Genomic DNA, 22,919 nt, shown 5'->3' with positions numbered 1-22,919 from the left:
AACTTTGCTCACATTTCATTGGCCAAAGCAAGTTACATGACCATGTGTAACCTCAGGTGGTAAGGAAAGCAATCCTACCTGTCATCGGGAGGAGAAGAAATAGAATGTTTCTTAACATTTGCCTTCATGACAGCAATCTCAGTCAAAGACTAGGGGCAAATTCCCCTTGTGTTGTAAATATTTTCTAATGAGTTTTGACTGCTATACAATACTATATTTGCATCAGTAATAAAAATTTTTTTAAGTATGGTGATATTTTTATTGGTTTTGTGTGGGGGTTGTTTGCTTTAAAATTGACCAGACTTCAATTAATCTACAACAAAGGAAACAAGAATATACAGTGGAGAAATGACAGTCTCTTCAATAAATGGTGCTGGGAAAACTGGACAGATAAACATGCAAAACTAACTGAAAATGGATTAAAGACTTAAATGTAAGACCTGAAACCATAAAACCCCTAGAAGAAAACACAGGTAGTAAACTACTTGACATAAGTCTGAGTAATATCTTTTTGGATATGTCCCCTCAAGCAAGATAAACAAAAGCAAAAATAAATGGGACTTCATCAAACTTAAAAGCTTCTGCATAGCAAAGGTAACCATCAACAAAACAAAATGACAGCCTATGGATGAAATATTTGCAAGTGATATAAGGGGTTCATATCCAAAATATGTAAGGAACTCATACAACTCTACAAAAAAATAATCTGATGAAAAAAATGGGCAGAGGACATAACAAGACATTTCTCCAAAGAGACCATACAGATGGCCAACCAATAAGAAAAGATGCTCAACGTCACTGACCAGAGAAATGGCAAATGAAAGCCACAATGAGAGAGCATCTCACACCAGTCAGGCTATTACCAAAAAGTCAACAAATAATGGGTTGATGCAGATACGGAGAAAAGAGAATCCTAACGCACTGTTGGTGGGACTGCAAATTGGTGCATCCACTATGGAAAACAGTATGAAGATTCCTTTAAAAACTAAAATCTACCATACAGTCCAGCAATTCCACTTCTGGGTATTTATCTGAAGAAAACAAAAACACTAATTTGAAAAGATATCTGCACCCCTATGTTCATTACAGCATTATTTACAAGCCAAGATACCGTAGCAACTTAGGTGTCCACATATAGATGAATGGCTACAGAAGATGTACGTTATATACAATGGAATATTATTCAGCCATAAAAAAGAATGAAATCTTGCCATTTGCAAACACATGGATGGACCTAGAGGGTGTTATGCTAAGTGAAATAAGTACAAGAGAAATACTGTTTCACTTCTTTGTGGAATCTAAAAAAGCAAACAAACAAAACAAAAACACTCATAGGAACAAAGATCAAAGGGGTGGTGGCCAAAAGGGAGCGGTGGGGGATGGGTGAAAAAGGTGAAGGGGAATGTAGTCAATAATACTGTGATATGTTTGCACTTAGTGGGGTGATCACATTGTAAGGTATAAAAGTGTCAAATCACTATTGTACACCTGAAATGGTACAACTAATAGAATAGTGTATATCAACTATACTTAAATAAAAAACAATAAATAAGTACATATTTTAATCAAAATTCTCCTTACCACCAGATATCAAGAAAAAATAAGAGTTTAAATAAATGGACCAGACTACTTAGTGTATTTAAAAATAAACATCTTTATTTACAACTGAGCTGCTTTTCATACTAGCAGAAAACTTAATCTGAAAAACTAAGACTAGAATTGACTAAATAAACCAATTATGGCACAATTACTAGAGAATAATTATTTTTTTCTCATCTTTTAAATAGCAAGCATTTAAAAGTCCTCTAAGTGCATTTAAGTCTCCTACTTGTCTTTACACCAACAGGACCACACACAATCCTCTCCTGCCTCCATACCTGTTAATAGAAGCACCTGCCTCTGGCCAAGGCTTTTGCTCCTCACCCCAAACGAGGGACTGCCCTCCAGCAATTCCCTTCCTCAGCTCTTCCTGCCTGCATCCTTCACTTCTCCCTCCTTCCTGGGTCACCCCATCAAACAGGCAGTAACAGCGATCCCTCCCTCCAGCAAACACTTGTTTATAGGTCTTCACAGTAAAATTCCTCCCTGCTGCTGCTCCCTATGGTCATAAGCTCACGTCCCACTTTTTCTTCAGTCCACACTACTAAGACATCCTTAACTAAAGTCACCCTCTTGGTAAACTCCAACAGGAAATTCTCTGTCCTTGTCTTTCTCTGCTTCTCACCAGCATTTGATAGTTGCCAACTCCCTCCTTGAAATCCCAGCTTCCGTGACCCCCACTGTTCTAGTTTTCTTTCAATGTCACCTCCTGCTCCTTATTTTTTGCTTGGCTCTCTGCTGGACCTCCACAACTCCGTCTGCCCCAGATCTCGGCCTTTGGCCCTTTTCCCTGTCTGCCCTCTCTCAGTGATAGTGTTTCATCCCATCGCTGTAAACTGCAGACAGACTGCCAACTCCCAAATGTAAGCTGCATTTCCTTCCTTGGCCTCTCCCCTAAGTTCCAGCCTGGAAAGTCCAGTTGCCTACCTGGACAACTCCACTTGGACATGCAATACACGTCTCAAACATAAGAAGTGAAAGCGTAACTCTAGATCCTGCCTTTATCAAAACATACCATCCCCGACTTGCCCATAAGTTCATGTCACATCCTATACAGCACTGCTTAAATCAGACGCAGGAGTCACCTTTGATTGCTCTCTGCTTCTCCCAACATATATTTCAATTCATTGGCAAGGCTCTGTGCGCTCAACTGTATCCCAAGTCCAGTCTCTCCTCTCACCACCTTTACAGGCACCCCCCCCCAAATTATCCGCAGCCCTCTTATAATCATCAGCGTCCCAACTCTTAACTGTCTCCTGTGCAGCCCTCTGACTGATACAAATCACTGTCTCGTTTGCAATCTTCCTCTTTCCATTACTATTAGAAAAAAGTCCAAATCCATATCCCTAATTACAAGGCCCACCATGTTCCGGCCCTTCCTAACCTCCAGACCTCATCTCACACCACTCTCGCTCCCCCACGCTATGCTCCAGGCAAGGTATACACTTTCCGTTTCTCAACAACAAAGCTGCTCTGCTTCAGGGCCTCTGCAAGGTGCTTTCCCGCTGTCGGGTCCACTTCCCCATCCCCTTCTCACACTCAGGTTTCAACTTCGCCTTCTCAGGCAGGCCTCTGCTCACTGGCCAACGTGCTTATTGCCTCCTTCAGCCTGCTCTCCTGTCCTTGCTACTCCTCATGCCACTGGCTTGTTTTGTGTCCTACATAGCACTTTCCACTTTCTGAACTTGCTTTATGAAGTTGTTCATATGTTTTATGTCAATAAAATATAGACTACTTCAGTGGCAGGGACTTTTGCCACCACTCTATCCCCAGGGACCACAATCATCCCTACCCAGACGTGCACTCAATAAATACTTGTCGAATGAATGGATGCAATTTGAAAAAACAGCTTCAGAGGAGAGATCGGCCATCATTTGGAAAAATAAGGTCGTTTATCCAATACGTGACATGAACAACTGGCACACTTCACAAGAGCCTTCAGACTGGTGTTTCCAAAAGGTTTCTCTACACCTTCCTTTTCTGAAACGAGTGCCTTTTACATACACTTGTCTCCCTACACTTGCGAAGTGAATCTGTAACTTTAGGAAGACCAGGGAAATGTTTAAATTTCGAGGTCAAAATTACGTTTCTAAAAATAGGGTTCGACTTTTCCTGCGCTGCTCCACCGCTGGGGTCCTCCAAGCCTCTCACCGAAAGAGCTGGCGGGACCGAGAGCAAGGTTAAGAAAGATGGAAACAATGGGAACCCGAGAAGACGCACAGAAAGCGCTCGAATGCCCAGTGCCTTTCCTCCGGCTGCCCAGGGGGATCCCCATCCGCCAGCCCCCACGTTCCCTACCAGTCTCCCTACACCCGGGCCACCTGCCGCCTCGCTCTCCGCCCCGCAGTCGCTCACGTGGAGGCCGCGCCAACCCCGCCCACCCCCGCCGCTAGGGTCCCGCCTCCCCGTGAGTGGCCGACGGAACGTCCAATCCTGCCACGCTGGCTCCAGTAGCCACCACGGCCCATCCCCCGGAGCCGTGAAGAGGGCCAGGCACTACACTCGCGCGCCCAAGGATCGAGCCACCTCAGGGCCCCTCCGCCCCAGCCTCCACGCCAGCCTGCCGGGATTGGCCGAGCGCCGCCCTCCGCCCGAGCGCGGTTGTTATGTAAGGGACTCTGGGAACCTTCGCCCCCGCCCACTCGCCTTCGGTTATGTAACCCGGGAGCCCCAGTTCGGGCCCCGCCTCCGAACCAATGGGAGCCCGCAGAACCTGCGGCGGTAGCCAATCGTGAGGCCGGGGGGCGGAGCCGCGTCACGTGGCGTGTGGGGGGCGCGGCGCCGGTGGCTGCCCGGCACGCGGCGGGCCTCGGGACTCCGCCGCGGGGCTGGACTGGGCGAGCGACTGCACGAGGGGCTTGTTGGCTGCGGCGGGTGAGTGCTCGTATCGGGCTGGGAGACCTCGGAGCCCGCCGGCCGCGCGGCTGGAGGTTGCCCGGAGCGTGCCCTCCGCTCTGGGACTGGAGGCGGGGCGGCGCCGCTGGACCGGACACCTGGGGTCCCCGGAACTTGGTGCTTCAAGTTGCCCCCTTCCCGGAGTCCCGTTTCTGGGTGCACGCCGACTTGGGTGAATCCGAGTCTGGCCCGCGCTGAGGGTCCTCTCCAGGGCTGCCCAGCCTGCGAGCCACAGCCCGGTTTCCAGCATTAAATTGTTGCACGTTTGTCACCTTTGTCTCCCCTCACCCCCCAGGCTGGATCGCCAGTGCGTGGAGACATCCAAGATTGTTTGGAAATACTGGAAAGGAAAGTGCCTTCTCATGAGCAGAGAGGAGTAATTGCCGCTTTGTAATGACTGATAATTTTCTCTAATGCAATGGCATGGACGAAAATGAGGACAAATTTCTGTCGCTGATTGCAAAATAAGAAAGAAGCAAGCAACGGATTAAGGGCTGCAGAGCAAAAGATGGACCCCTGTGAAGATCTAGAAGTGCCCAGCGGTAAATCTCATCCCTCCAGGGGGAATGAACCTAATGAACCTGAAGGACCACAGGCCAGAGGTGCCGAGGCCCTGGGAAAAGAATCGGATGAGACGTGGAGCCAGAAATACCAACTTCAGAGCAAATACCTGGAGAGCAGCCACAGGTGATACTTACAACCTGATTTGTTTGTTGTTCTTTGCTGAAGTGGTGAAAGGGAAAGGAGCGTTTAAATCTTTTTATTTTGTTTGTAAGTCTAGGAGAAAGTTGAGAGAGCACTTTGAATGAAATGCGCTGGGAAACTGAAGAAAATTACCAAAGAGTACCAGAAGCAGATAAAAAGCAGTTAAGGAATCTGAGTTGGGGCTGAAGTTGGGGCTGAGTTGGGGCTGAATGAGACAGTGGAAGATGTTTGACGCTGACCAGTTTCTTTGGCTGGGCTTCTCCCACCTGTAAAAAGGGATCAACCTGTGAGCTAGATGAGTTGATCCACGTGGATTAAGCACTTGGAAAGTTGCTTGGCACATGCTAACGCTGTTCCATAAAAGTTGGCTGTTATATTTGAAAGTGTGGAGGTGCTTTTTATCTTACAGTGAACAGCAAGATCGAAACAGAGTTTCTGAAGAGCTTATAATGGTTGTTCAAGAAATGAAAAAATACCTCCCATCAGAGAGACACAATAAACCAAGCACTCTAGATGCCCTCAACTATGCGCTGCGCTGTGTACACAGTGTGCAAGGTAAATGAGCAGGGGAGAAAACAGTCGGCGCTCAGAAACATCGGTCAGGCCACATGAGTTGTCAGTGTGCTTTTAGTCACAGAAATGTTTTGAGATTCTTATGGTGCTTTATGCAAGATGAGCAGATCTATGCTGATTTGATTAGTGTCTTCGTTTCTGAAAGGAACACCAGGAGAACCTTGTGTAATAATCATAGTTTAGTAACTGCAATATTTCACTGATTTGGTACAGGAAGTAGAGGTTAGCATAAGACATTTTGAGGACTTGCTTTATAAAGGAGCATTGTCTTCTATGGGTATGGGGGGGTGGGTGGAAATACATTTGACGAAATGAAATTTACCTTATCCTGTCATACATGTACTTTTTTAAATCAAGAATTTACCAAATTAAAAATGAACAGTTGTAAACACTTTTTTCTCTCTGACTTTTCTTCTTGGGAATTCATAAAGTGCTCGACTCTCTAGCCCAAACCTCTGTGGTTTCATATATGACACATGGTTCCTGAATACTGGAGTCATGTTTCTGCCATAACAATGTCCTGTGTATGTATTTGGAATTTTCGGTTTCAGTACCTTGTTTTAGTACCTTAAACGTACGTGTCTTGCTCCTTGGGATCTATAGCATGCATGATTCATAAAATTCAAAATCTTAAGTTTGCACAACTATCTGCATTTTAGGTGAAAGAAAAAAATCTGGTTTCGAGGAAAACACACTGAGGTGTCCTCATCCTAAAAAAATAAGCCAGCTTTAATAGCAACAAAAATGACTTACAAAGATACTGTTTTCACTGGACTGCCTATTTATTTTCCTGTGTTTCTTAGCAAACAGTGAGTTTTTCCAGATTCTCAGTCAAAATGGAGCACCTGAAACAGATGTGATCACCTACAGTCTTGAGGAGCTGGCCACTATTGCTTCAGAACACACTTCCAAAAACACAGTAAGAATTCACGAATTTTGCCATCTCAACCTGGGTGATTTTTCTTAAGTGTACCTAGATGTAGGTTTTTAAGATAAGAACTCAGAGTTTCAGTAACCACAGATGGAGGTAAACAAATAGGAGAAAACTGCCAATAAGGCCCTTGCCAGAGGAAAAGAAAAGTCTGAGGACAGGAAGCTGTGCGTAAGCGGTGGTTTGCTTTGCTTTGGTCATGAGGTGCCTTTGTCTCCTTAGCATCCCTGAGTTCTCTCAAACTAAGAGAAAAAGATAACACTGCGGAGTAATTTCCTACATCTTATTCTAATCTCCGAATTGTTAATTTCTATTTATGTCATTCTTAGTTCAATACCTACTACTTCATGTTGTAACAACTGGATTTTATAGAACAGGTGAGTTGTGATGCTGTTCTTTTTCATAAAATTTTGGAAGAGACATTTAGTATATCATTTTTGAATCTCTTCACGTTGACAGAATAATTAAGCCTCATGTTTTGTTGATACAGTGGAGATTACTTAATTTTATATTTAGGCCTCAACATAATTATAATGTAAGGATTTTATAATGTTGGAACGTAATCTCTTCCTAATACTATGATAGTGCTTATGTTACTATCTGGTGTGTTCATAGTGCTGTCATAGGTGCCATGGAGATTTAAGGAAAAAAAGTTTAAGAAAGCATTTCCCCTTGAAGATCTTCAAAACAAAGCCAGAGAAGAAAACATAGGCCAATGATAGCAGATACAAACAGTGGTTGATGATAACACAGTTATATTTCTGTCTAATGGAACACATTAGAAACATTGTTACGTAATGAGGTTTGTAAAAGACAGCGTGTTGGAGGGGAGTCCTGATCTTCGTCTTGAAGCCTAGAATGTGCATTGGTGAAGAGAAGAAAGTCCCTCTAGGTGTAAGGCACAGTTTGCAAAGGATAGGGAAGCAGAAGTGTCTGCATGGGCACGCGTGTGTGCACGTGTGCATGTGTGTATGTGTGTGTGTTGTATAGGTGTTTAGTCAGTGTAGAAAGAGCTGGTATATTTTTTGGTATAGAAATCAAACCTTCAGAAGGTAAAATGCAGGTTTTACGGTGATAATTAAGAAGTATATTGGAGAGAGTTGTTGCCTTTGCAGGATGTGTGTGTGTGTTTCACGCTGTTGATCATGGTAGAAATCTAGAAGAAGTTGACCTTTCAGGGAACATTGCTTGTCAGTATCTCAATATTTGCATTTATTTTCAATGTTTTTCATAGGATACCTTTGTGGCAGTTTTTTCATTTCTGTCTGGAAGGTTAGTGCACATTTCTGAACAGGCTACCTCGATCCTGGGTTGTAAGAAAGATTTCTTGGCGTCCTCTCATTTTGTTGAACTGCTCGCCCCTCAAGATGTAAGGGTGTTCTACACACATACTGCCCACACTCAGCTTCCCTTCTGGAACAACTGGACCCAAAGAGGTAACAGGACCAATATTCAGATGTTTATCTCGCCTCATAAATATCAGTTTCATTCTTCCAGAAATAGCTCAGAAATTAATGCATTATTTAGAGCTGTATGGGTTTTCTTTTTTATTTTAAAAAGCAGAATGTGATGAAAATAGCATCTGAAATGCTTCTAATAACAGAGATCCAAACAAGTTGTTTTCCTTTAGTCAACTTAACGTACAGATCATAAATATGGTTTGATCACCAGGAGACTGTATAGCAGATTAATTACTATAAAGACAGGCTCTGTTTCCTTTAAGTTAATAAAATTCAATGCTTTTCCTCTTATATTGACTTCATTATTTCTTTGCTTTGGAGATAAACTTCTGATGGTTAGCTTTCTTTTCCCCTTTTTCTTGTCCCTAGAAGTTCACAAATCCAATTTTTCTTATGCAATGCTTATTTTCCAGAACTGGGGACGCCTGCTCAGCGTTGTCTTTGTCACATTCAGTCCTGTGTGATCTTTAAATAATTCGTCATTTATTTTTTAAGTCACCTTTCATTACTTATTTCATGTTCTTTGTGAAGAATCTCCTAAGGAGTTGAGTGTAAATCATCCTTCTTTTCAATTCCTAGCCCTTTTCTCTAATTTTTAAAAAAATTTCTCTTTTTTTTTTTTTTATTGTAGAGAAACACATTAACAGAATTGACCATCTTAAGCATTTTTCAGTGTACAGCTCAGGAGTGTGAAGTACGTTCACGTTTCTGTGACACAGATCTCCAGAAGATTTTCCTCTTGAAAATATAAAGCTCTGTACCCATTCTGAGTTTTTAATCCAGTACTTGGTTCTGTGAAGAATGGTCTTGCGCGCTTCTTTTTTCAATTATAGGCCTCTGCCACATCTTTGGTGCGCATTTTAGATGAGCTTCAGAAAACATGCCTGTCATCCTTGCTTGCTTCCAGCTCCCGCTCTCGTGTTCCCATCACTCAGAAACATTGATTTCGTTCCTTTTCCTCCTTCCTATATATGTGTTTCCAACTTCCTTGTCCATATTTGTTTCTCCACGTTTATTAATCACTTATTCCTTCCATCAACATTTATTCAGCAGTCACTGCAGGCCAGGAACTGTTCTAGATGCTGAGATCCAACTGTGAGCAGAGCAGACGTGGTCCTGTGTGCCCCCCGCCCCCCACTCTCATCTCCCGGTGTTCTCCTTCAGATTTGCCTGCAGAGTCTCAGTCTTATCTTTCCAACCTTTTTATCTTTGCTGGTTGCTCGTTGCTATGTATTTTCCCCCCATGTAAAAACATGCACCCTGGAATTGTTGTCTTTTAAGCCCCAAAATGTACTTCATGAAGACATGCTGTCTGTCCATTAATAGTTCACTCCTCATGTACTTTTGCCTCCTGAACCTCACAGACTCAGACTCTTCCTGAGAGCATTTGCCGGGCTCCACACAATGTCGGGGCTCACGTGTTCTTCCTCTGTCCCTTCCTTTGAGCTCAGAGGACGTTGTGAGGACATAGGGAGCTATCAGCTCAGCTGCTGTCAGCGTTTGGCCCTGCATTAGAGCGTGTTTCAGCTTTTTGTCTGTGGTGCAGACCTCTCAGAGCGTCTTGCGCACTATTTCTTTAGAGCACACTTCCAGAAAGAAGAATTCGCACATTCCAGCCGGGGTGTGGAAATGCTTGTGGGCTCACGTCTACTGCTCGAGCTCACAGAGTGGCTCTCGGGTACGAGACTCCCTGTAGGCAGTTGAATTCAGGTGCCTGATGTACGAATTGTGGGAACAAGTTTACCTTGTGGACGAGTTGCATTATGTTCTATGTGCAGAGAATTTTAAGCTAGGAATTGGGAGGACTGAGTTTTAAATTGAGTCCTGTCCCTTCATGAACCTCGGAGGCCACTTAGCTTCTCAGTGTAGAATGAGAGTAACAGTTTCTGGCCAAGCTCCTGATGTGGGCTGCTGTGAGAATCAAGCAATCGAGGGGTAGGGAAAGTACCTTCGAGATCTAGAGCATTCCACAGCATAAAGAATCATCGTAATTGCTGCTCTCTATTGACCAGGCACTGTTTGCCACGGACTCTTCTTAATGTCTTAGTGCATTAACTGATCGAATGAATCTTCACCAGAACCTCGTGAGGGGTAGATCTGCTCGTCATCCCTGATTGACAGACAAGGTTGACTGTTAGTTTGGGTGCCCCAGAGGCAGATGCCAGGATGAGATCAGCTGTGCAGGAGACTCGGGGAGAGGGAGGAGGAGAAGGTGAGAGGAGCCCTCCACCCGCAGTGCAGGGCTGACACTTGTGGAAGGAGCAAGAAGGAAGGAGGACGGGGGGAGCAGTCGGCCTGCAGCACAGCTGAAAGGACAGCGTGGCCAGGCAGCCAAAGGGAAGTCCAGACCACGGTCACGTCCTGGGGGAGTCCTGCGTCTCCACGGAATGGTCTTGCCTCAGTACCCACTCTGTGCACAGGCGATGGCTGAGAGCAGCCCACAGGAAGTTAGGTTCCCTGAAACCAGGAACCATGCTCTTTCTCAGCCACCGCTGTCACTGAGGCACAGAGCTAAGTGACTCGCTCAAGGTCACACTGCCAATAAGTGTGGAGCCGGATTTCACCTTGCTGGGGTGAGCCCAGACCCCCTGCTCTTGACCACGGCCCACCTGACCGCGTGACTGCCTGGGACTCTTGCTGCCATGCAGGAGAACTGTCCCCAGACAAAGGCGTGCCTTTGAAAGGGGCACCAAGGTCTGGTTCCTGTCCATAGCAATCGTCTCAGGAAATGAGGGGTATCTTTGAAACATCCTGCTCTTGCCCTCATTCCTCCAGGAGCTTACCTAAACCTTTACTGAGGCACTTTCTAGGTTAGGACTAGAGCATAGTTAGAGTAAAACTTCCTGGCGCTTACTCGATCCAATTCTTCCATTTATTTTTCACAGGCACACTGTAAGAACTGTCTTCTGGTTTCAGAATTCTGGGACTGTAACTTTGATAGTTCTGTGAATTTCGATAGTTTGATCATTGGTCCCTTTACTTTTAAACTGGAATATATATGGCTTTTTACCCATGTACATTGTCCTTGATCCTTCGAAAGCCCATTTTCTGATTGTCCCTGTGATCCTTCCCTTAGAAGTGCCAAACCCTGGACCATATTAAATATTTTGGTTCCTATAGCATTTGCGTTGTTTATGCTTCTTCAGTATGTATGTAATATCTTGGCTTTAAGCATTTCCTTGGTTCCTTTAACTGAGGGTTTTTGTGAACAAATGCCCAGAAGGTATATTCAGGGAACTCTAACCAGAAGAAATACAAATAGTCAGGAAATACTTGGGAAGAGGTTCAGCCCCCTAATCTTCCCTAAGAGGCAAATTTAAACATGTCTGAATGACCACCTCACAAGTCAATAATATTAATGCAAAGAAATCAATAAAATTGATGCAAACCACTAGCCCGAGGGTTGTGAGGACACGTGATTAACAACACTGTCAGTTGGTACAATCTTGTGGACTTTAGTTTGCCAACACATGAGAGTCATAAAATGATCGTATCATTTAGCCAGGAATACAACTTTGGAGAATTTATCCAAGGAAAGAAAACAGAGAAAATTATATATCATAAGTATGATGTAAAGCTATAAGTAGTCTAAATTCTCAGTTTTTGAGACATTTCCAGACTATTGCAGTGGAATGGAATATCACCACCAAAATAATTGTCAAAGGATTATTACATTGACGTATAAAGTAACGAAAATGGGCAGGGCAGTTGTAGAAACAACAAGGGATGACGGGGTAGTATGGAGAGACGCAAGCGGGACTCTCACTGTCCCACTGGAGGGTGACTGTTAGGTGACTGTTAGCATAGGAAAGCCCTTGGAAAACACTGGACGCGACTGGATCTCCAAGTGAGGAGAAATGGTCCTATTTTCATCAAGAGTACCTCTCGGGAAAAGCAGTTTATTGTTTGTGTGGTGACAGTGTGCCGTTGTCTGGAAGGGCTGCTCTGCGGGGTTCTCTGGGAAGGGTGAGTGACAATGTCTCTGTCTCCACAGCGTCCCAGTACCAGTACACTCCAGTGAAGTCCTTCTTCTGTAGGATCCGGTAAGTGGAGGGGCTGGTGGGGGCGGAAGCCGGGACTGCGCTCTGCTGTGATTTAGCACTTACTTGATCCTCTTCTGTTCAGCTAGGTCTGTTGTGGATACAAAAGACAAGCCTTGCTTCTTGCCGCAGAAGTTTGTATTTTGGTTGAGGGGAAGGAGCATATCTTCACAACAAAAGTAGATAATGCAATAGGAAAAAAGGTCAGAAAGATGATTTTCACCCAGGGGCATGTCAGAATCACTGGAGGTTAAGTACACTTTCGGATGACCAGGGTTTGGGGCTCCTTTGTTTCTGTTGCCTTCCTTTTTGTTATTTGATCACATTTAAAATTTTTGAAATTTTGAGTAACTTTAGAGAAAGCAAGATAGGTATATTTATGAGAAGGATTTAAAAGGATTTAAACTAGAAGAAAATAGACCAAAATTTTAATAGGAGTTGATTTCTGGCAGGACTCATTAGGGATTTTTTTCCTTCTAAATTTACAGATAAGTTAATGTTACATTAACCTTAATGTTACTTTCACAATAAAATGTTGTGACGTCGATTGGGCATTGATACATGAGTCTGGAGTTAAGGGGAGAAATCCGGGCTAGAGACAGATATTCAAGTCATCAGCACACAAATGGCACTGAGAACCCTGGGGCTGGAGGAGCCTGGAACAGTCATTTCCAGAAACGGGAGGGGAGCTGGAAGTACAAGGACAGATGCTTGTTGGTCAGTAGCAGGAGAAGGCGCTCGTGTCCCAGTGACAGAAGAAGCAAGGTCACAGTTGAGACTGGAGAACTGTGAGAAGACACTGGATGTGAGGAGCGAAGAGAAAGCGAGATGGGGAGCGGGCTGTGGACCCTCTGGGCAGCTACGGCCCCACTGGGATCAGCAGTCCCATGTCAGCGATGGGAGGAGAGGAGAGGGGGCATGGTTGCTAGGCATGGGCAGGTATGACTTCAGTCTGGACATTTTGACTTTGAGGGGATAGTGGCATGAATGTCCAAGTAGAAACGTCCCTTGGGCAGCTAGAGCAATAAGACAGGGTGAAAACCTTGGTAGTTGTGCATCAGAGCCGCCCTACCTAGAGAGCTTGTGTGGCAATGTGAAAGCGGGGGGGGGGGGGGGGGGGCTTGGTGCACGGGGCCCAGCCCTGCCATGGCCCCTCCCGAGCCATGAGCCTCAGGGAGCACTTTACTGCCCACAGCGTCCTGCACCAGGGAGCGTGGTGTGTTCGGCTGAAGTAATGAGATGGATGAGTCTTTGGAGTCTAGGAAGGGACGACGGAGAGCTTGGCACATGATCACAGGGAACCCAGTTTTCTGCCTGTGGCACTCGGTTTAGACGTGTGACACGAGTGGTTATGCCTGTCCCCCTTCACAGCAGAAGTGGGAAAGTCAGACTGGCTTGGGGCCTGGAGGTCAGGAGAAAAGATAAGGAGTGACCAGTTCTCTTTGACCCTCCCCGTAATCCACGCTACTTCTCCGAGAACCTCCTACTCACTGCGTAACAAAGGAGTATCATTGCCCTTGGGTAGTGAACATTTAAACTGAAGTTCCCCTTCTTTTTGAAATAAATATGTTTAAATGTTTGAGATGTGGCCACAAGTCTCTTGGGAATGCCCAGTAAAACATTTGTCCCAGCTGTGTGTCCCGGTGGCCTCACTGGATGCATCAGGGCCGGCACTGACCATTTTTACTCTTTGCAGTGGAGGTGAAGACAGACAGCAAGAGAAGCACTACTACCCGTTCCGGATTATCCCCTATTTGATTCATGTACGTGGCTCTGCCGGACCAGAATCCGAGCCCTGCTGTCTCACCCTGGCTGAGAAGATTCATTCTGGTTACGAAGGTAAGTGAGCGTGTCTGCTGTGGGGTCAGAGGCAGCCTGTCAGCATGTCAGGTAGGAGCCCGAGAGCCTGTTCCCTGCGGCCGGCCAGCGGCTGGCGTGAAACATGGGAGTGCGCGGGCCCTCAGCGTGGCCCTGCTCTCTGAGCGTTTGCAGCTGCTTCTCCTGCCATCTGTTTACTGACCTTGACCTCTTGTGCAGTCCTCTTTTTCAAGGGTCTAAGCATGGACTTGCCACAGGTAGTTGGTGCTCTAATCCTTTCTCCGCCGGTGACCATCCTGTGGCCTTTGCGTCTCTCTTGTGTGAAATAATCACTGAAGTTGTACAGCGAGGCCACAAGAATGAATTTATGTTTGAAACGGCCAGGTTTTTACTGTGTGTAAATGTAGACTTTTCAGTATAGTTTATGTCTTCTGATGGCAGAACTATATTTTTAAATTCACACATTAATACAGAAACAGCTTCCTTTTGTTACAAAGAATTACGCTCCATTCTGCTATAATGTGGCATATGCTTTTCTAAAAATGATCATCCTATGAAAAAAAAAAAGTTGCACGATAAAAGCCACAGGGCTTATAGGAAAAATGAGGTCGGGGCACAGCACTCAACCACACATTACAAATAAGACAGGGATCTAATAAAAATGATAACTCAGTTTTAAACATGGAATGATTAAGAAATATACAAACACTCACCATGGAATGCCCTGCAGTTTGCATGGGACGTGGGTGTTGCGATGGCTGCAGCTCCTGAGTTATTGCAAGGGGTGAAAGGTAGGGTGTGTGAAATCCGACAGGAAGTTCCAACATTGGGTGGGACATGCGTGTCTCATAGCACACGTGGTGCACAGAGGTAGCAGAAAGGTGTGGGAGGTGTGGGCATGTTTTTGTGTGTTCCTAAGCGACTCCATTCAGTTGGGTGTTTTCTGCATTCACCTCATGTTTCTTGCAAATGAAATCATGTATAAGCAAATGCAAAGTTAGCATTATGCTCAAATTGTCCCCTAATCACTACATTTTCCATGCAAGCTGTAGCAGAACTGACCATGCTAATGTTATTACACAAATTAAAAATGCTCGTATACTGACATTTCAAACCCTACGTGCTTAGTTACATACAACCACTAAATATGACTCAACTTTTTCCAGTCCTAAACTGGAAGTTACTCCAGCTTTGACTATTAGATTAATTTCATACAGAAATTTTGCTAGCAGTTGGTTACTTCAGTAGATGGTTAAAGATATTTGCCTTTAAATGAATCTTTCTATTTTTGTAGCTCCTCGAATCCCAGTGGATAAAAGAATTTTTACCACAACACATACTCCAGGGTGTGTTTTTCTAGAAATAGACGAAAGGTACGTACTTCTGTAAGCACGAAGGAAATTTGTTTTAGAAAATAAACAAAAATATGAAAAGGTTTACATATGTTTACATACATCTGTATTACAAATCTGATGTCTATCCATTTGCCTATTTGATTTTTGTTAATTTGAAATTATTTGTGTTTTCTAAATTTTTAATGTCGGTATCTCATGTGTTATACTTCTAAGATTTTGTTAGATTTGTCAGATTTCACAGTAGTCTGCTTTAGGTAAGTCAGGAATTATTGTTCCATTTTACAGAGGGCAATGAACCTGGTGCCCAATTTGCCAGGAATGTTTGTGTATGTAATCGTACTCGTTGAAAACGACTACTGTGGGCTCCTAGCACCTGTTCCAGTGTTATTTCCACTAGACAAGTGCTTCTCAGACCAGTTTGTGATGAATTTTTTTTTTTTGTCTGAAGGGAGGGGGAAATAAGATTTTTTGTGTGTGTCAAAATAAATTTATTTTTTTTAAATTATTGTTTATTTTGAACTTACGTTCTTCCTATTCTTTTAGGTGTTAAAACAGTGTTTCTTATTTAAGAATAGTAATAATGGATAGTAGTTAGTGCTTATTGTTTTTTTTTCCTCTTTATTTGGAAAAATAAAGCATTGTTATCCCAACCCGTACCCTCCTTTTCCCCACATTTATTTAAAAATTTTACTTAGTCATGAAATTTAAAAATCTGGGAAACAAGCACCATATCACAATAAGTGTAAAGCCTGGAACACTATGATAGGTAATAATTTTGATTTTTAAAAAATCTTAGCATCTTAAAATGGGTTTATTTACTAATAATTACCCCAAAATTAAACAGTAATTGGTGAGATAACTCTGTATAATAAAATCTGTAGAAAGTAAGAAAATTTAACCACAAATATTCTGAAAATAGCTTAAATATATTATGTCAGAAAATATTTGTCAATTTGTACACATAGAAAATGTTGATGGAGTCAGTTCTTCTGAGTCATCCCGAGTGTCTTGTCATTACTGGTTTTTTGTGAACCGTTATCCTGCAGGTGTCTTTCTGTACAGGTTGCCTGTCTATTTGGTATTACCTTTCAGGGGACATTGTTTTAGTGCACTTTTCATCACACTGTATAATCTGTAGCGTGCTTTATTTGTGTTGCATCATAAACATTTTTCTGTATTATGGTGCGATCTCTGTAGACTTTTAAATGGTGGCAAAGTGGGGGACATCCGGGACCTCTGAGGAACTTGTTAAAAATATCGATTCCCAGGCTTACCCCAGAAATTCTGGCTTAGTCAGCTTGCAGTGAGCCTGTGAACCTGCTTTTTAGTAGGTGCCGTAGATGACGTTTCTGGAACATGTGTTAGGTTATGTAACTGTTTCCCCACAGTATGGCACTTAAGTCATTTGTCGCTCTTACAGATGCTGTAATGAACATCTTTTGTGTACCTTTTTCCATATTTAAAATAAAGTATTACAAAGAAGTAGCTTTTAAGAGCCTGTAGAGTGTAGAAGTTACTTGATGCTTACGCTGCTGCCTGTGCTGTGTCTACACCCAGAGCCGTGCCTTTGCTGGGATATCTGCCTCAGGACCTGGTTGGAATGTCTATCTTAACCTATTTGCACCCAGAAGACCGTTCTCTGATGGTCACCATCCATGAAAAAGGTAAGGCCCTCCTTTATGAGAGAAGGCGGGTTTTTTATTCATGGATCTAATTTTTCATTTTATTTCATATTAGCGCTTCTCATAAGCTCTAATCATTAGAGTTTAACCTTGAACCAGGCAAGCAATGTAATGAAACTGCCAAAACAACTTTTTCTCCTACTATATTCTGAAAACTTTATGAATAAATGCTTAAAAATGACCCTTGTAATATGTGTTGAATTTTAATTTCGTCTTACTATTTTATATAGTCTTGAAGTATGCAGGCCATCCTCCCTTTGAACATTCACCCATTAGATTCTGTACGCAAAACGGAGATTACATCGTACTGGATTCCAGTTGGTCCAGCTTTGTGAACCCATGGAGCCGGAAGGTTTCTCTTATCATCGGTCGGCATAAAGTTCGAACGTATGTCCGTTTTCACATTTTCTAAAACATCTTTTTTTTTTTTACCAAATAATATTCCTTCGCCCACTTACTCTCCTTTGAATCGGTTAACACCTGAACTAAATAAAACACTGATTTTTTTTTCTTCAGTGGTTTTGGAAGACAGACAGTTTAGCACTATGTATCCAGAGCCATAAAAGATTTCTCTCTCTTTGACCTAATGATTCCATTATGGGAATAAGCTAAGGAAATATGCCTAAATACAGAAAAGATTTACAAAGAAAAGACATTTTGCAATGTTATATAATCATAATGGCAGACTTAGAATAACTTAAATGTCCATCATTAAGTAAACTGGAATATTTACTTGACAGCTTATATTGCTCAATAAAAAATTTTACAGAGATTATATAACATGGGAAGTTGATGTAGTAGATGTAAAAAGCAGCATACAAAATTATACCATATAATTACGTTTAAAACACATGCCCTAACTATGAAACAGGAAAAAGATTAGAAGGAAGTAAATTAAAATATAAATTTTGCTTATGTGTGGGATTAGTAGGATTATGGGTAAGATTTTTGTTGTTGTTGTTGCCTTTTCAGAATTTTAAAGTTCTCCTTAGTGAGCATGTAAAACTTTTTATATCAGCCTTCTGCCATCAGATTCCACTAACTTGGAACAGTGCCTGTCACGTCATCAGGGTTTAGAGAATGTCAGTTATTCTTACTGTATATTAGAAAATGAGTACAAGGCCTGTACAGAGAAGGTCCTAAGTAAGTGTCGGTCCTTTCTGTTCTTTGTTACTCTCCCTGTTGACCTGTCTGCCTCTCACTGTAGATTTAAAATCTTGGGTAATAGGTTTAAAAGGCTCCAGGATATGAGTATAAATGTGAAGCCACATTTTCACCACTAGGGTGTGTTGCAGAATCATCTTTCCTACACAGCTTAAATTATTAGGTACTTGACTCATTGTTATTTATTGTTATTTAGCAAACTTAGGGTGTTAAAATTCCGGCAGTGGGTTACTCCGTTAATGTGAAATTTTGGGACCAGTAGTTGCTGAAGATATTTTAGTAGCTAAGGAGGTTGTCACTGATTTTAGATTCATACAAATATAGTGCTGAAACAATTGTAGAAAGACTAGAATGACAGAGAAACTAAAGAAGCCTGTTAATGTCTCATTTGTTGAATATTTTCTCTACCTCTGTGAATAGAATTTTAGCTTCATATTTTTTATATTTAGAGTCAAAGAGTTGCTGAGTAAAAGCAGATTTATTAATTGACTATTCTATTAAAAATCACTTTAGACGTCATTGTAAGTACATTTTAAATTGTTTGACTCAGACTTTCACTTGGTATCTTGTAGGAGTCCACTCAATGAGGATGTTTTTGCTAACAGAATAAAAAAGACGAACAATAATGACAAAGACATAATAGAATTACAAGAACAAATTCATAAACTTCTCTTACAGGTAAAATGAAAGAGTTTAAAAAACAAACCCCAAATTCCCATAATTGTGTTTTATTTTAACATTCAGTCTTAGTAGTAAAGTCACTTCACAAAAATAAACTCTAAGGAGCGAGAAACGCTTACCCTCTGCGTTCGAGAAATTTTTGTCTTTTTGTTTTTAAATTACATTTCATTCACCTGTTTTCCTTTTGTGTGTTAAATATGGAACATTTTAATAAGAACTCATTTAAAACTGAGTCACAGTAAGGTAGAACTTATTTCTAAGTGAGAGAATTCTTGGGTTCCAAGCATGGTTACCAGTGTACTCAACCTCTGGGTTTTGGCTTCAGCATTTTTAAAAATAATTCCAATTTTAAAGGTAGGGGAGAGGGATTTTGGCAGGTCACAGTATCTCTAATTATAAGGCAAAACTAGGAAAATCTACCTGATGAAAACAAATGCCAAAAGTGATTTCTACTAGAGATTCAGTCAATGAACATGTGAAGTGTTTACTGATGGTATCGTAGAAAACTGTTAGCATGGTAGTTTTCCAAATGTCTTTCATAAAATCTGTAGGATTCATAAAGTATCTGTGAAGTTCTTGGGAAAAAGTATGGTTTATATTTCATTCGTGGTGTCTGTTCTAAACTCAGCACAGAGAACGAGTTTATTTTCATGTTTTGTTAAATTATTATAGGATTGATTTTTACAAATTTTTTTGTTCCAGAAATACCCACTTTCACTAGAAAACTAGACTTTGCCCTTGAACATGACTGAAGTGAGAGAGGACTATTTTTCATGTCAGCATTAGGGTTAAAAGTACCAACCTTCCCACACCTAACTTGGGATTTCAGAAATTTGAGTTGTAATTTCCTGATGGTTTTAGACATGCTCTGAGGTAGGTAAGGCCGCATCTCTCCTCTAACTGCCACGTAGCCAGTAACTCATGGTGGGCCTCCTCCTTTCAGCCAGTTCACGTGAGTGCGTCCAGTGGCTACGGGAGCCTGGGAAGCAGTGGGTCTCAGGAGCATCACATCAGCATAGCGTCTTCCAGTGACTCCAGTGGGCAGTGCGTGGAGGACAGCCAGAAGGAACCGGTAAGTGAGCAGATGATTTCTGTACAGGAGTCATTATCATAATCAGTGTTGGTACCTGTAATGTGTCGGTACGAGTTCTGCACCTCAACACATGACTTCTTAGTATATATTCTTTTTTTTTTTCCATTTTTATTTATTTATTTATTTTAATTTATTTTTTTAACTTTTTTTAAATTAGTTTCAGGTGCACAAAACAATGTAATAGTTAGACATTTATCATTTATATCCCTCACACTTAGGATGTGTTCTTGATTTGAAGACCTTATCTGACAATTGACACCCTAATCCATTTTAGTTTGGGAAAATGTCTGTAAAAAAATTCCACCTTTGGAAGGTGACCTTTGAGTTAATTGTATCCTTTCTAAAAATGAGCACATCTGTGAACAGACTTATTTAAAGTTTCACTGGTACTACTGCGCTGTGGTATCCTGGGAAACTAAAATAACATTATTACTGTGCTTTTAGTCATCATGTCTTCAGAGAAGCAGATGGTAAATGTATTTTGTTTATGTATCTTTTAATGTACTTTTTTATAATATTGAAACACTTTATCATTCTTTTCCCTAAGTTGACTTTGCAGCAGGTCTACGCCAATGTAAACAAAATAAAAAATCTGGGTCAGCAGCTGTACATTGAGTCAATGACCAAATCACCAAGCAAGCAAGCGGTGGAGAGGCGCCCAGGACAGCTCGGTGGTGAGTCAGCAGGCAGCCCCTGGACCACCTCCCACGTCTCCCCTCTTCTGCATAGACATAGAGTGTGTGAGCGTAAAGCCATGAACCTTTGCTGCTGCTTTTGATATTTACTTGCCCAGATAATAATAGTGATGATGATGATGATGGTAGCAGCAGATACTATTCTGAGAGCTAAATGGTATTAGAACGTACTTATGCTAAAGAATGAACGTTTCTGATAACACCAAAAAATTCATAGATTCCCCTCATAGGAGCTATCTGTAAACCAAGAGTTAATTTTAGAATACGTTTCAGATAATAAAGTAGATTAAAATACTAATCCCTTCCTGTCACTTCAAACAAGTAGAGAACACTTAAGACCTAAGTTGGATGAAGAACTTGGCTTTTTTCTTGATACATGTGTGTGCTTCTCGAATATGAGGTAACGAGCACTCCATACAAATGGGTCAGTTGTGACAATTGACATGAGTTTTGAAAAGTTAACCTACTTATCATATAGCAGAAGAAAGTTCTGTAACATAGAGATCAAATTACATTAACTTCTAATTTAGTTAACTTTCCTTTCGTTTTTCTCCCTGAATAGTAATAGAATTTTGGAAGTTGTTAGAGGTTTTAGGTACCTAAAATGTTATTAATGGTTTCTATCATTGTCAGATGTGGGTATTTTACGCAGTGGAGGTGAGATGTTTTCTCTAAGGTCAATAATAATAATAGCAGCTATATTTTTGAGGCGTTCATATGATTTACACAACAACAAAAAATCGTACTTCTGCGCCTGCAGGTGATAGCACTGGGAGCCCATAGGATGCCCTCCAGGTACAGCAAGTCGCGGACTTCAGTTTCTTCTTTTCACTTTGACAGGAGGTTTAGCATCGTATGTTTCTTCTCCTGTAGATGTAGGGGCACAAGACAGAAATAACAACTTTTTCTGTCCCTTGAAACCATCAGATTCCCTCTGTACAGGAGAGTTCATCTTAAATATCTTTCTTGCTGTGTGCTGTTATCTTGTGTCCTGGCAGAGGAAATTCTTTGGGCAGATTTTAAGTCTAAATTTTCTAAATGTTTTCTTTGTTGTCTGGCTCGGTCAGTGTTACTCGCCACTGCCTTGGCCGAGCACCTCAGGTTGGTGCCACAGTTTTACGTCCTGACCTCTATAGTTTTTCTCAGAGCAGAAATCTCTTTTCCCCTCCTGCTTTATCCAGTTTCTTATCATCTATCATTGGTCTGGTCACATCATCAGTATTACCGTTTGGACGGTTATATGTTTAAGCCAATGTCAAAATTACATCATAAACCATTTTATACAATGTAAGCTATAGCTAACCTGGTGTACTTCTGCTGCTGTTTAAGAAAATGAAAGTTTCCCACTCCTTAGATATGTGCTATATTTGACTCTAACACACATAGGCTGTGACTCGGGGGGAGAAGGAAAATCGGCTACCGTTAGGTGTAGCTTTGGAGAACTAGTGTTACTTGGGCATCTTGATTTTATCAACATATTAAGACCTACAAGAACTAGCGAAAAGAATCTTTATTACTCCTCACTCAAGAGAAACAAGTATGCAACTTAAAAACAAAAACGTCATAATCTAAATATTAGAGATTGAGTAGAGATACACACTAATGAAAAGGAAAATACTAAATGATCACTGTATACATATTTACAAGGTGCCAGAACCAACAAGAATATCAGGTTTTAAGTTTATATTTCCACTTTTCTTACAAGAGCAGTTTATGCTTTAAAATAGGATAAGGGAAGTTTTAAAAGTTGAGATGGAATTGCGAGGAGCACCGGAGAGATGGAAAGCCCCTTCATCAGCTACAGAGACTGATGTCAGCTGCCAGACAAGCAGTTAGGGAAGTTGAAGATAAGTGAATGTTTCACTTCTTGGGTGATGCAGTGCCTGAGGAAAAGAAATGATTCATGAACTGAACTAATTCAGTGAGAGTGCTTTGGTTTCTGCTCAGGGACTGCTGGAATGAGCACCATTCCAAACTTACAAGGTAAAAAGCCAGACACCTGGCAAGCTCATGGTCTTTCTGGAACCCATCAGAGTGCGGAGGTTACAGGGCAGCCAACAGGCCTAAATCTAAGGAGAGAGGCACACTTGCAGGGAGAGGTGAGATGTGTGCCCTGCATACTGGTGCACTCGCTGACTGAATCAGATAACTGGCACAAGACCTTCTCTGAGGAACAATGCAAAAGGAAGACCAGAAGCTGAAAGTAGAGATGATGGTGGGGGGACAAT

The 22,919-nt window shown here is 42.0% G+C and overlaps 1 protein-coding gene across 3 annotated transcripts in view; it reads left to right on the top strand.

The window, feature by feature from the left end:
- The first annotated feature begins 4,352 nt into the window (after nt 1–4,352).
- The window catches only part of PER3 (period circadian regulator 3), a 56,284-nt gene continuing 37,717 nt past the window's right edge, over nt 4,353–22,919 (top strand). For all 3 annotated transcript variants that reach the window (XM_074334114.1, XM_074334113.1, XM_019746756.2), the window contains exons 1-13: nt 4,353–4,473; nt 4,790–5,181; nt 5,609–5,754; nt 6,576–6,691; nt 7,938–8,139; nt 12,158–12,206; nt 13,900–14,042; nt 15,316–15,394; nt 16,934–17,040; nt 17,289–17,445; nt 18,795–18,900; nt 19,847–19,975; nt 20,544–20,670. In XM_074334114.1, the coding sequence (XP_074190215.1) occupies nt 5,003–5,181; nt 5,609–5,754; nt 6,576–6,691; nt 7,938–8,139; nt 12,158–12,206; nt 13,900–14,042; nt 15,316–15,394; nt 16,934–17,040; nt 17,289–17,445; nt 18,795–18,900; nt 19,847–19,975; nt 20,544–20,670 (1,540 nt within the window). In that variant the 5' untranslated portion in view covers nt 4,353–4,473; nt 4,790–5,002. The remainder of the gene's footprint in view (nt 4,474–4,789; nt 5,182–5,608; nt 5,755–6,575; nt 6,692–7,937; nt 8,140–12,157; nt 12,207–13,899; nt 14,043–15,315; nt 15,395–16,933; nt 17,041–17,288; nt 17,446–18,794; nt 18,901–19,846; nt 19,976–20,543; nt 20,671–22,919) is intronic.

The sequence above is a fragment of the Rhinolophus sinicus genome, linkage group LG06, assembly GCF_036562045.2.
Source record: "Rhinolophus sinicus isolate RSC01 linkage group LG06, ASM3656204v1, whole genome shotgun sequence".
Classification (NCBI taxonomy): Eukaryota; Metazoa; Chordata; class Mammalia; order Chiroptera; family Rhinolophidae; genus Rhinolophus; species Rhinolophus sinicus.
Note: the sequence above shows the minus strand (reverse complement) of the source record. Positions and strands in the feature narration are given on the sequence as shown.